A 12,507-nucleotide genomic window follows, 5' to 3' on the forward strand; every position below is an offset into this window, starting at 1 on the left:
TTTTTTTTTTTTTTTTTTATCCCATAGCTATGAACATTATGAGCTGATGCTCTCTTCACCTGCCACTTTTCTCTGCCAATAATCCCAACAAAAATCCATTAGCTCATGCCCTTAAGCTCAGCAAGTCTTAGCTGTGCTGGTCTACATCTCATCTGGGATAATTTAAGGTTTCAGGAACTGTTGGCTTAATGTTATCTTTAAAAATACCTCCCTCTCTGATACAATCAGAGACTGAGAGGTTTCAAGCAAACAAAAACAGCGGAGCTATCCAATCTCCATAAGGTTTCCATAAAATTCTCATTGGGTTAACTCTTACATGAAGCTGTTTACAGCTCAGTGCCACAAAGGCACACTGAGAGCCTGGGCTGGAGCAGCAGGCAAAGTGAAACACCAAGGTACATTCTCACATAGAGCAAATTAAACTTGACAGAGCTGTGCCAGTTCCCACCAGGAGAGACACAGGGTTGAGAACATTGATGAGCAACCGTTGAGTTCTCTCAGTCAGGGAACGGTTTGAACTCAGACACTGAGCTTGTGGCCTCTTGCTTCCAGGTCACTGCATCAAAAAATGCACTGCTGTGCAAAATGAGCTGAGAAATCTTGGTGCAGTGCCAAGGAAAATGAGCTCACTTTTCACCTATGCATCGATTCAGGACACAACGAATGCATCAGGTCAGAAGGTGGGGAACATATTTGATCCTTATCCTTATTTTTCTCAGTCATTTTATGGACATAGGAAGACAGCTTCAAACAAAAAAAGCCCATGGGTTGCACTGAGATAAGCTGCTTTTTCCTAAAAGCTACTCCAAAATTATGATGACAGAGGCCATAATAAATTACTCAGCTGGACAAGCAGTCAGCACACAAAAGAGAAGAAGGAGTCTTCCTCTTCCCTCCCAACACCAGGTCCCAGCGCAATCACTTCCACTGGCAGCACTGGATGGTTTTGTGTCCCCACAGACCAGACACACCAAACAGTGGAAGGCTGAGGGATTACATTCTTAGCTTTATGAAGACTTTAGGATGCTTCCAGGAACGAACGCCTTGCTCCGGAGCCAGCCAGCTGGGAGGAAGCTGAGCTGAGAAGCAATGGGATGAAGGGCAGGTCACAGCCTCAGGTAACTTTCAAGCTAATGACAAGAAGGAAGAAGGGGGCAAGCAGTCTTCTCTGGAGGAAAAAAGTGGAACAGCAAATCAAGTGCTGAAAAGACTTTACATAGGAGTCTTTAATATCACTTCCCTGCCTCCCAAAGCTGGTAGGAACAGTAGCTACTTGTTACGGTTTGAGGAACCCACAATTTATTGTCATTCAGGCAATTATTCTCTCACCCAATCACCCCTCCCTGCTTGGGAAGGGGAATCAGGACAAAACAAGGAAACCCAAGGGCAGAAATATAAAACCAGATTTAGTAGAATAAGACTAGGTAGTTAACATTAGTAACAATAAAGAACCAGTATCAATCCCAATATCAATATAAAATATACAAGGATTATATGCAGGCAATTCTACCAGCAGGAAGCTGGTCCCTCCCTGCAGGGACAGCCCATGTGAGACCCTGTGAGCGCTGCAGCTTCAGCAGGAAGGGAAGAGCTCAGGGCTCTGGCACCAGCAGGAGAAGTTCTCAGGACTGCAGCCGTCACAGGAGAGAGAGAACTCCTCAGCAAACTTTCTAACTTTTACTGAATGTCATGTTCATGCTATGAAATAATCCTGTTGGCAGCTTGGGTCAAGTGTTCGCTCCTCCCCAGCCCTGCACCTGGCGAGCTGAAAAACACTGAGACCTTGAAACCCACCTACCATAACTGCCTATAAAGTTAATATTTTCACAAATTCAGACACTAGAGTCTTCTAAAAGTGCATTTTCCCCAAGCATTAGGGGAATTTTACTGAAAAGTAAAATTACTGAAAGAGAAGTTGGTCCTGTAGCACTCAAAGCAGGACATCGCTCCTGTCCTGGACTCACAATGCAAAGGGGGCCACAAGAAGGACCATTGTCGGACAGATATGGAGGCAGAAATGAATGAAGAACAAGCACTCAAGAAAGGAGACCTGCACCAAATCTCAGGCTTCTGAAGAGACCCTATGAACCAGGAGGAGCAGCACTGGGCTGGGTCAGGTCATCACAGTGACTTTCCTGCCATCAGCTTGCCTGGAGCAGATCCCTTCAGCACCATAACTCCAGTTCCCCCACCTGCAAACCAGGGGTAGCAGCATTTGCTCATTTCACATACAGCTTCCAATGCTTTTTCTCTTCAAAATACAGATCTATTTTAAAGCTCTTAATAAAAAGATCAAATTAAGCCCAACATCCACATTTTTCAGGCCTTCAGAGCTCCCACTCAAAGACCTTTGAGCTGCAACTCTTGCAAGCAATTTATAGAAGTAATGGAAAGCAATTTGTGGAAATAAAGTAATGATGTCCTTCCACTAACAAAGGACCAAAGGTAGCTCTGATCCCCTCCCACACAGGCTGCAAATCTGGCCCCTGGGTCCTAAAACTGAAATGACACATTGACCCAATCAGTCTTGCTTTGGAGATCATGGACAGAATGAGTCTCTCAAAGGGATATCTGGCCTGAGGGACATTCAGGCCTTAAAGCAAGGCCAAGTTACAGCAGGGTGACAAGGGCACTGCTAAATCTTGCAATTAGGGGCTTCTGTCATGCTGAGAGATGGTCTTATTACTCCTATAGCTTCCATTATACACGTCCCTGCATTTCTTAGCTTGAAGTACAACTGCTTGAAAAATCCTCCACTGATATTTCTCTTGAACTGAACGTAGCTTTCTCCACAAAGTGGAAATTTTCACCCAAATGATATGCTTTATATGAGATATTCACATTTTAATTGAAACAAGACAGCAGGCATGCAAACTAAGAATGCTGCAACCTGTCAGCTTCCAGCAACCAAACCCAAGGGCTTTTGGGTTTGCACCACATAGCTTCAGACTTTTGATGAAAAGAAAACTTATAAATATTTGAACAGCAATTTCATTTCCATTGGAACCTTCCAGGTGGAGAGAGAAGGGAAGGTTTCCTGCCCAGCTCTGGAGGACTAGAGGAGACTTTCTAACACACAAGATCCAAACAAAACTTTGGATCTGAACTCTGGGGAGAAACCAAGCATAGTTCAACACCTAAATGCAGCCATGATCTGGATTTAAGGAGTTCTGGCCACTTCAGGTTTGGGTCCAATTTTATGCAGCCTAAAAGGAAAAGCATGAATCTGTGGCTACCTCTACTGTTCTTTTTTGAAAGCCACCTCTCACTTGTTCACACATCTCTGGGTTGCAGGGAGGTGCCTCCAAAGCACTTAATTCACCATATCCCCTCCACCACATTGCTTTTATTCAGATCTCCCTCCTTCCCTACTGCCCCCTCCAATGCCACCTGCTCCTCCCTGGACACTTAGTCCTCCAGCTTCTGCTCGTATCTGCATTAAGCAACCGTGAACCACAGCCAGCCAGGCCTTCTGCTTAGTGACATAAGAGCTGACAATTCCCACACCAGAGAACACCCGTGTAACAGTACAAAAGCCACTCAGGACACACTCACTGTCCTGTACCTGCCCCCCAGTGCCCAGTGACATCCTCCACAGGGCCAACAGCTCTTCCCCTGCTCCAAAGAGTAAATTACACAGATGCCCAAAGCATGAGCAAGTGCAACATCGAGCCATTAGATTTCCACATGTAAAAAACTAATTCATGCATTTGTTTTATACTCAAAAGGGTCAGGACTGCCTCCAAAATGATCAGGCAGCTTCTGAATAGATTCCGTGTTAGAAAAGATGAATTCTGCTCTCACTGGTGGTATTAGCTATGAGTTATGCTATCTGGTTTCCTCTGTGGGTTTGCAGACATGCCAGAGGAGAACAATAGGATCATTAGTTCTTCCAGCTAGATGGCTCTCAGCATACTTCACAAAAAGACCAGACACTCAGGGTCTAATTTGCTTCTCTTACTTCAGTTCTTTGCTTGGTGAACTCTGCAGAGGAAGCATCTTTCCAAGCTGCATCCACAGAGGCACAGTGGTGCTTTGGCCACTGCTCCAGTGCAACTTCCAACAAGTGTGTTTATTTAAGCTACGTGATGGGCTCTGCTGAGTGCCACAGGATCCAGGTGAGGAGAGAAGTGCCTGATCTCACTACACACTTAATTCAGACAGACAGACCTATGGATACTCTTTACAGGCAAGTTTCCTCTCTTCTGTATTTTGTCCCCTCCATTACTCAAGTTTATCTAGTCCCATACTTGCTGTCAGAGTTGCAGCGTACAATACCACCAGCAATTTTCCTCTAAAAAGATAAATCTCTTCTCCATTCTGCAAGTTGAATAGCTCCTCATCCCATAATTATTACCTTCACAGTCAACATACTTAAAGATCCAAAATGTTTCGCAAGCAAATGCCTGCCCCTGTAGACTCAGAAAAAAAAGAATAAATCAAACCAGCTTACTGAGAGTAACCGTGTCGTTGATCCTGAAACTGCAGAGCACTCTGTCCACATTGCGGGCGTGACGAAATCCATTGCCTCTCACCACAACCTGAAACGACTCTGCAGCAGAGAGACGGAGGATTAGTGACACACAGCAAGGCTGAGAATGGCCATTTAGACAAGCCACATATGTTGAAACTTTTCACTTGATCTCTTGAGCTAAAATTTGCAGCTTAACAACTGTTAAGTTTAAAAATTGTTAAAAACTGGAATTCCACTCTGTCCCTACCCAATTTCAATGTGAGTTTTTAGAAATGAGAAATTATACACAACAGAAACATTTTTGCTGACCTGCAGTGAAAACATGGAGCTTCAGAGACAATGGGCTTTCCCCTCCTCATGTTGCCACTTGGTATGGCAGAAAGCTTTGGGTGAAGAAAAGCAAAAGTATCTTTCATATGGAAAGAAAAAAGTCTTCCAGTGACAGATAATCTGTTGAAGTTCAAGTGCTACTTTCCTATATAACTGCAAAATTGTACCTGCTGCCATGGGTTTTGTCACACCCTGCTCTGTTTGCCTGTACAATGGCTGTGAGCTCTTGACTGGGATCATTTCCATACAATGACAGGGGGTTTCATCAACTTTCCAGTCTCTGGACATGGGCTATGATCCCAGTTGGCTGGCATTTCCCCAAGTCTTCCTCTTTGCTGCTCTTCCAGATCAACTCTACAAGGTCACTCCAAGCTGTGGCGCAAGCAGAAATCATCAAGGACAGTCACCCATCCCTGAGCGCTGAACTGAGCAGAACTTTTTGGAATGAGCAGGGCTGAGCAATGAGATCATATCCTCACAAGTCTTTTGGACCACTCTCTACTGTCCCTTGTTATTCCAACTGCTTGAACCTAGTACTGGGAAAGGTTTACAAACTTCCTGCAGCCATCAGTGTTAAGAGTTCCTTGCAAGGAAAGCACCATTTTCAGACTTCCAGCGTTTGAAACAGGGCCATAGTCCTGTACAAGTTCTGGCAGCAGAGAGAGGGACTCAAACTCTGCAGTTCCCCTTGGGGAAGGGAATAGCCCTCCCAATTCCTGTTACTATCCAGGAGAGGCACTCACATAACCCCCACCAATGTTTCACTGTTGAATGTGGTTTGAACACAAAATGTTTCACCACCCAAGCCAATGCAGGAGTAATCACAGTGCACCAGAAACACCACCCTGGTTTTAAAATTCCCAGGAGCAACAAGGAACCTAGTTTTTGCAGATTCAAAATTTTCCCCTTGCATTTTACAGTCCCCATCTTTTTTCATCTCCCTTAAGGACTCATACACTGTACTTGTCAAAAAAAGCAGATTTGCTCTGGAATCTGGGCTCTCTTCCAGGTCCCACTCATTTACAGCCAAGTTGCAAATCATCCCACCACATCTAGCCAGGGAAGCTGCCTCACAGGCCCATTATGTGTTGTCCAAGAGCATTTGGGAAGAACGGGGGAGAAGAGCTCTGTTCTGGTGTGCGGGGGCTGATGAATACTTAAGAGAAATCACAGAAGTCTCAACTGCTGGGGAATGAGAGTTCACAGTAAAAAACCAGCATATCAATGATGTCAGATTAACCATGGGGATCCTGTCTCTGCTTGAGACTGAAATGAACAGATACAGTATGGACCCTGCATGTCTGTGCTGATGCAAAACCAAATCACCAATAAACTGGCATTTCAGAATGATGTTGCTGCTGAAATTCATTACTCAAGTGTTTGGGACCAGCTTGCAGTGCAAGGGTGGCCTCAGATAACACAAAGCTCTCATGTTCTCTCCTTCCAAACTAAAACTAAAAAAAAACCCCAAAACCCACCCAAAATAAAAAGGAAAACCTGCCACCACTCTCCAAGGATGTGCACAGAAACAAGAAAACAAGAGCTACACCTGCAAAAATTTATTTCAGAAGACACTAATGCACAGAACTTTCAGATTCAATGGCACTTGCATTAGTCTCAAAGTCCTAGGTGATTAAATTAGGTGCAGTTCAAGAGCAATGGAGTATTTGTCCAAACTTGGAGATGAGGCCTTGAATTGAGCATCTAAATAATTGTTGGCATTTTTCAAGGTTAATAGTGGTCCTCTTGTGAAACATTGGCCACATTCCAATATGAAGGGTTTCTATAAAACCCCTCTAGGTTTCCTGTCAGCTGGCTCTGCTGGATACAGCTGTACATCACCCCTACAGTCTCTGTAAGACACAATGAATGGGGGGATAAGATGTACAAGCAACTGACAAGCATATTAGAAAGTGCTAAAGATGGTTATAAATGGTGGCTATAAATAATCTTCTGGCCTACAACACTACAGAAGCATAATTGTTTATCCCTTGTAGAAGTATGTAAATATATTTTAAAAATATAAAAATCTATAAGTGTGTGAAGTGGGTCTGAATGTTCACACAATTTCATTTCCTTTCCCAAACATCTGTGCAACATCACTGCTCTATATCAGAGATTACCATGACAACAATCACCTAACATGCTAAGGTAACAGAGCCCTGTTTTGGAACCTTTTTTTAACACACGAACTATTTAAATGGCCAGCCCCAATGAGAAATAGATCAGTAAGTAGTATAATTCATGTCAATTATGCCATCCTGCCTTCAAAACTGCTGTAGAGGCACACATGGGATGCAAAACCAATGCCTGGCACTTCCTGGGCATTTAGCCCGGTGTCTTGCATCTGCTGGGAAAATATGACTGTCTCTGTATGTTTAGGTATCCAGGCAGTTGTGTCAGGAACAGGGGATGCAGGAAGGGTGATTAAAGCATCTGCTTTGGAAGTAATGACAACTGGCTTTCTTATTCGGACTACCAATTTAAGAAAAAGGAAGACACAGAACTTGTCAGGGACTCACCCTTCTATATAAAGCTCAGCTCTGCTCCCAGCCTCTCTACTTACTGAGCTGCCACACATTCAACGAACAGGAAACACTTCATACAATGTGAAGAATTCAGGAAGCAGATGGAAGAGGTTAAAATGGTTCTCAAGCTTGCTTCGAAAAAGGCTGGGTTCTGCCGAATGCAAAAGTGCTTGCCAGGACTTTAAAGCCACAGTGCACAAAGCACGATCCTATTAGAACACACACACAAAGTGGGGCAGTACGATTCACACAAATCAGCTGAATATGTTTAATTTCTAGTCCTCAGTCACTGTATCAACCGTAAACGCCTAAGAAATATTCAAAGAATATAAGAAGCCTATAGATCAAAGTGTGCTCATTTGACTTTCTTGCTAGTTTCTCAAGAAGCACTTCCCTGGATAATCCTCTGAGATGATGAAATTGCAAAACTCTAAACCTAATCAGAAAGTCTTATCTTCTGATTTGGTTTGTAATTTTCCAGCATATCTACTTCAAGCTTGGCAGAGTCCGACTAAGGCAGACTGGTTTGACTGAAAAACAGGCAGGCAGAACTCTCAAATTCAAGCCTTTTCTGTAAGAAAATCCCATTTGACGTCATTAGGCAGAAGTGGGAAGTGTGCAAGGTACTGTAAGATGAAAAAGAAATTCACCAAAAATTCCTTTTGCACTCTCCAGCAATTAGAGATGGAAAGAAAGATGTATTTTAGGTAACAAGAACAACTTGGGCCTCAATTTATACTTACCCCCTGCACATATACTGGAAGGCTCTGCCGCCAGAATTTCTATACAGGATTTCTTCAAAATCTAAAAAACAGAAAAGATGTCATGAAGTATCTCATCTTCGTTTCTATAGAAACACAAATCTGAAAGCATTAGAGCACACTTGTTCTCACATAAACGCTTAACTCAACATTGCATTCATGTCACAATTACGCCGTCTTCGCTTTTCACTTTAAGCCAACCAGGCAGGTGTCACTGCTCTTCCTCAGCGAGCTGTTGCTATGGAGGAAGGCAAGGGATGCTGCTGCTCCCCAGGATCTCAGCACAAGCTCGCCTTCAGCTGCGGTGCAGGTTATTGTGCAGACTCTGGTCCCTAACAACTGAGGTGTGCTCTGAAGGGTTAGCGAGGCAATGTCACTGCCCTCCCTTTGGAGTCCTATCTCCCTCCCCAAAATTCTTCTGGATCCCAAAACTCCAAGTCAAACATCACAAGTTTAAGCTACACTGTTTGCCTTTGCATGAAAACAGCTTAGGAATATCTACATAGTGGCTTCTCGAGCCTCAGCACAGAGGTTCAAACTTCTTCAGTTTTCAATCTGCTCTATGAGATCATACCAGAGTGCATCCTCAATGGTGCACTGTGATTTCAAATCAGGATGTAGGAACAATTGTTCTTTACTTAAACCAAACAAATTAAGCAGTATGTCTTCATAAGGGTTGGCACCGCCTTTAACCACTTACATGTAGACAGGGATTTACACAAACACTTCAGCACCAGGCTTGGCAGACTGCTCGCCAGCCACGAGGAGCGTGCTGGAGTTGGATACTGCTTCTTCCCATGCGGTGCTAAAATTGCTCAAGCCGTTATTCGCCCGCAGCAGCCTTTGCCCTGCTCCAAAGCCCAACTCCAATTCTTCCCTGCACACAGTCAGCAAAGCTGTGACAGGGTCCGTGAGCCCCTGTGAGAACGGGGGCAGTGACCGAGAGCTGGGGGTGTTCAGCACGGGGCTGAGCAGCCCCCAGACGAGGCAATACTGAGCAAAATTTAGGTCAGCTCCAAGAGGCAAGTAAATGTCAGCCAAGCATCATGACTCAAATCCAACACGAAAATTATTTTCCCAACTTTAAATTGAAACATCTGCAAGGACAGCAACCAACACAATACATTTTGTAAGAAAAAGATAATCTACTTTTTCTCCACAATCATGGTGCTCTGCCTCAAATACCTAATTGCTAAAGGTACAGATAGAGCCATGATTTATTGTTTTAAGGCTTTTAAATAAAAGTTTGAGTTACTCAGAAGTAGGGCTGGTAGAGATTGAAAGAGTACCAAGGGGCTGAAGGAACCAGGACCGTCTGAGCTGCTGGCAGCCTGACAAGTGAGGAGAAAGGAGATTTGCAGGAACAAAGTTTTACAGGAACTGTCAAGAGGAAAGAAAGAGAAAGTCAACAAGTTGAGAACTGAACTCAAAAGCACTAGAAGAATTTGAAAAGGATAATAAGGAAAATACACAAAAAGTAAAGAGGACTGTAAGAACATTCTTCCAAAGTACCCATCTGTAGTGATCCATCCATCCATCCATCCATCCATCCATCCATCCCTCCCTCCCTCCATCCCCTGGGCACTCTCTACTACCTGCCCCTTTCTCATTCCAGGTTCTGCTTCCCTGAAGATACAGCATTTTTCCCTCAAAGTGACTGCCGGGGATAATGAGCACAACTAAGAGCTGCTGTTTTTCCAAGTGTTTTTCCTCTCCACTGAAAAATGTCTCCCTTAAGAACAGAATCTTTTTACATTTTTAAAAATGCCCAAATTCCTTAGATTCTGCTCCCCTCGCCCTCTGCATCCCCAAACATTTTAATATATACCTCTTCTTCTCATTGCATCACAGCAATGACGTGAAAGAGAAGTAAGCAAATGAACAGAACAAATGCATAAAAAATACAATCAATACTTTCACTTTAAAAAAAATCAGGTAAAACTTCACATGATTAAGGTTGAAATTCATGACTTATATTCAGCCTTTTGCAAACACTCATGCTGTAAACCAACTGGCACAGGGGGATGGGATAGCAGGTGTCTCAATTAGATGATGCAGAGCTCCCTTCCAGTCCAATCCAATCCATTTAGGTGGCTATAAAAAGCTGGCCTTAATGGCTTTTTACAGTGCCAACTGCAATATTTGTTTTGATTTAGAATAAGAAGTTTCCAATGCTCCAAGCACCCACCCTAACTTAAAGTGAAAACCAGGCAGCAGTAACCATTGCAAAAGAATTCCTTTATGTCTCTTCCTCGTCATAAAAGTAAATTCAAAAAGGGCTTCAACGTATTAATTGGAAAAGATTTCATCAAATCTTCTGTTTCTTTCCTCTCCCTAGGACTGCACAGCCTGGTGTGGGCTGTAGGTGCACTTCACTCACTGCGGGCTGGCTCCCCAGGAAAGCAAAATAACATGCAAAAGTGGTGATGCAATGTCCCAGCTGAGCACCCATAAACAGCTCCGAGAGCACACACGGGAGAACTGACTCCACATCCTCATTTTCAGAGGGAGAATTACAACAGTTCTGGTTAACTCGGTAACTAACTGCAGGCCTGAAGGCAGCTTGCCTTGGCAGCCATGCAGAAAAGGATTTGAAGCACGTGCTCGCTCTCAGTGAGGAAGCATCCCATTGTCTTTAGTTGCACACACTTAATGACCAAGCTCAGATTCCCAAATCAGTCTCCTGTTGTACTCTACAGGGCTCCAATTATGCTCCAGCTTCACGCAGGCTCCTGGGAGCATCTCTAGTTAATATTTGTTGACATGTCAAATAAAAAATGCAACATAGCCTTCTGGAAGCATGGCTTTATTTGTCACTTATCTCTATCAGGACAGAACTGAATTTAGCACTACCTGTGACTAATTTAATTCCTACTGAGCAACGCATTAAAGTCCAGGAGCAGCCTTGCAGGTCACCTGGGCCCTCTTAGAAACCAAGGGAATCAGGGGAGTGAAATTCTACCGCTGCTGGAAGCTTTCATTTGGTATTCTGGTCCACAGCCACGCAGACAGATTATTTCACCACAGCAGCTGCATATAAATTTTATAATTTTTTTTTTTTCACCAGATTTGGGAATTCTAATTAGCAACCAGGCTGCTGAAGTTTAATAGAAGGTTACTGCCTCATCAGTGTTGGTGCAAATGACCTCCAGTCTGAGCCTAGGTACTCATTATCAAGCTCTGCTAAATAACAGCCTGTTTCCAGTTACAAAACAGTAATTTATTTATGAAGTGTTTCCTGCCCAATAATATCTGCATCACTTAAGTAAAATAAATATATTTAAGTCCTTTTTAAAGATGCATTTGGGGGACGAAAGCAGTAGAAAGCATGATCATACACTACTAAAGTAACAAGAAGCATTATGCAGTTGAGACTGGAGGTTCATATCCCCTATTTCAAAGGTAAGTGAGCTACCCCAGCCAGGAGGCTTGAGCTGCTGACTTTCTCTTGGCCTGTGTAGGAAGCCTGGGTCCAACAGATGACAGATTCAGAATATTGAAGTGAAGCTCCTGCTCTGAATTGCCCTCTGGAGATCCCATCCTTCCTTACAGCTTATCTGTTTGCAGGTGAAGTTTGCTCAGAGAGCTCAGGATGAGTATGTAAAAGCATCACCATATTTCTCATACTTCCTCTACCAGATGCTCACATCAAGTTCTTAGACAAGTTACGACTCTGCACATACCCAGCACTGCAGTTTGTGTAACACAAGTATTCAGAGACAGTACATTTCCAAGCTAAAATTTCCTGAGGGGAAGGAGTGCACTGAACTGCCATATCAATTCTAAGAGCTGAGGTGAGACCTGGAAAATACCAAGGGCAGGTGGTCACCGCTGCAAGAGGATCTGAGAGGAGTTCACAGGAAATTAAAAGGATGAATGATTTGCACAATTTATACAGATAGGAGACAGTTCCACAAACTAGCTCATATACACATTTCTTATACATCACAGCTGCTTCACGAGGGTTCCTGCAGCTCACTTAGAGTCCTTTCTGAGGGACTTGCAATTACATCTCTATTTGAGATAAGCTCCGAGCTAGAGCCACTCTTTAACACATGGCAAGGACCAGGGAGCATTCCTCTTCCAAGCGACTGCTCTTTCAGTCAGTTTCTGTCGAAGGCTCAAAGCAAAGCAGTGACAGAATCCTATCCTGACTTTCATGTTGCTTCACATTCCATGGCCTCCAGCATTCCTACCAAAGACATACTGAGCAACAGATGAAATTGAGTTTCAGGTTTTCCTTCTAATACTTGCTCCATTTGCTTTAAATTGACAGGTTATGATCTGCAGAAATTTTTCACAGAAAAGAAAAATTTAATAAATTACTTCAGTTCCTTTCATTTGTTTCACAGCTTATAGCAATCAGATGTCTGTCCCTCTACCAGATTCCTCACTCCGAACAAACTCAAAATCC

General features: G+C 43.5%; 1 protein-coding gene across 1 annotated transcript in view; it reads right to left on the reverse strand.

Annotated features, from left to right (window-relative positions):
- The window catches only part of ANTXR1 (anthrax toxin receptor 1), a gene marked incomplete at its 3' end in the record, with an annotated part of 116,274 nt that overhangs the window by 80,081 nt on the left and 23,686 nt on the right, over positions 1-12,507 (reverse strand). Inside the window, exons 9-10 of the mRNA XM_014958704.1 lie at positions 8,076-8,136; positions 4,454-4,552 (exon numbers count right to left, since the gene is read on the reverse strand). Coding sequence (XP_014814190.1) covers positions 4,454-4,552; positions 8,076-8,136 — 160 coding nt within the window. The remainder of the gene's footprint in view (positions 1-4,453; positions 4,553-8,075; positions 8,137-12,507) is intronic.

This window comes from Calidris pugnax, unplaced genomic scaffold (assembly GCF_001431845.1).
Source record: "Calidris pugnax isolate Ruff unplaced genomic scaffold, ASM143184v1 scaffold244, whole genome shotgun sequence".
Taxonomy (NCBI): domain Eukaryota; kingdom Metazoa; phylum Chordata; class Aves; order Charadriiformes; family Scolopacidae; genus Calidris; species Calidris pugnax.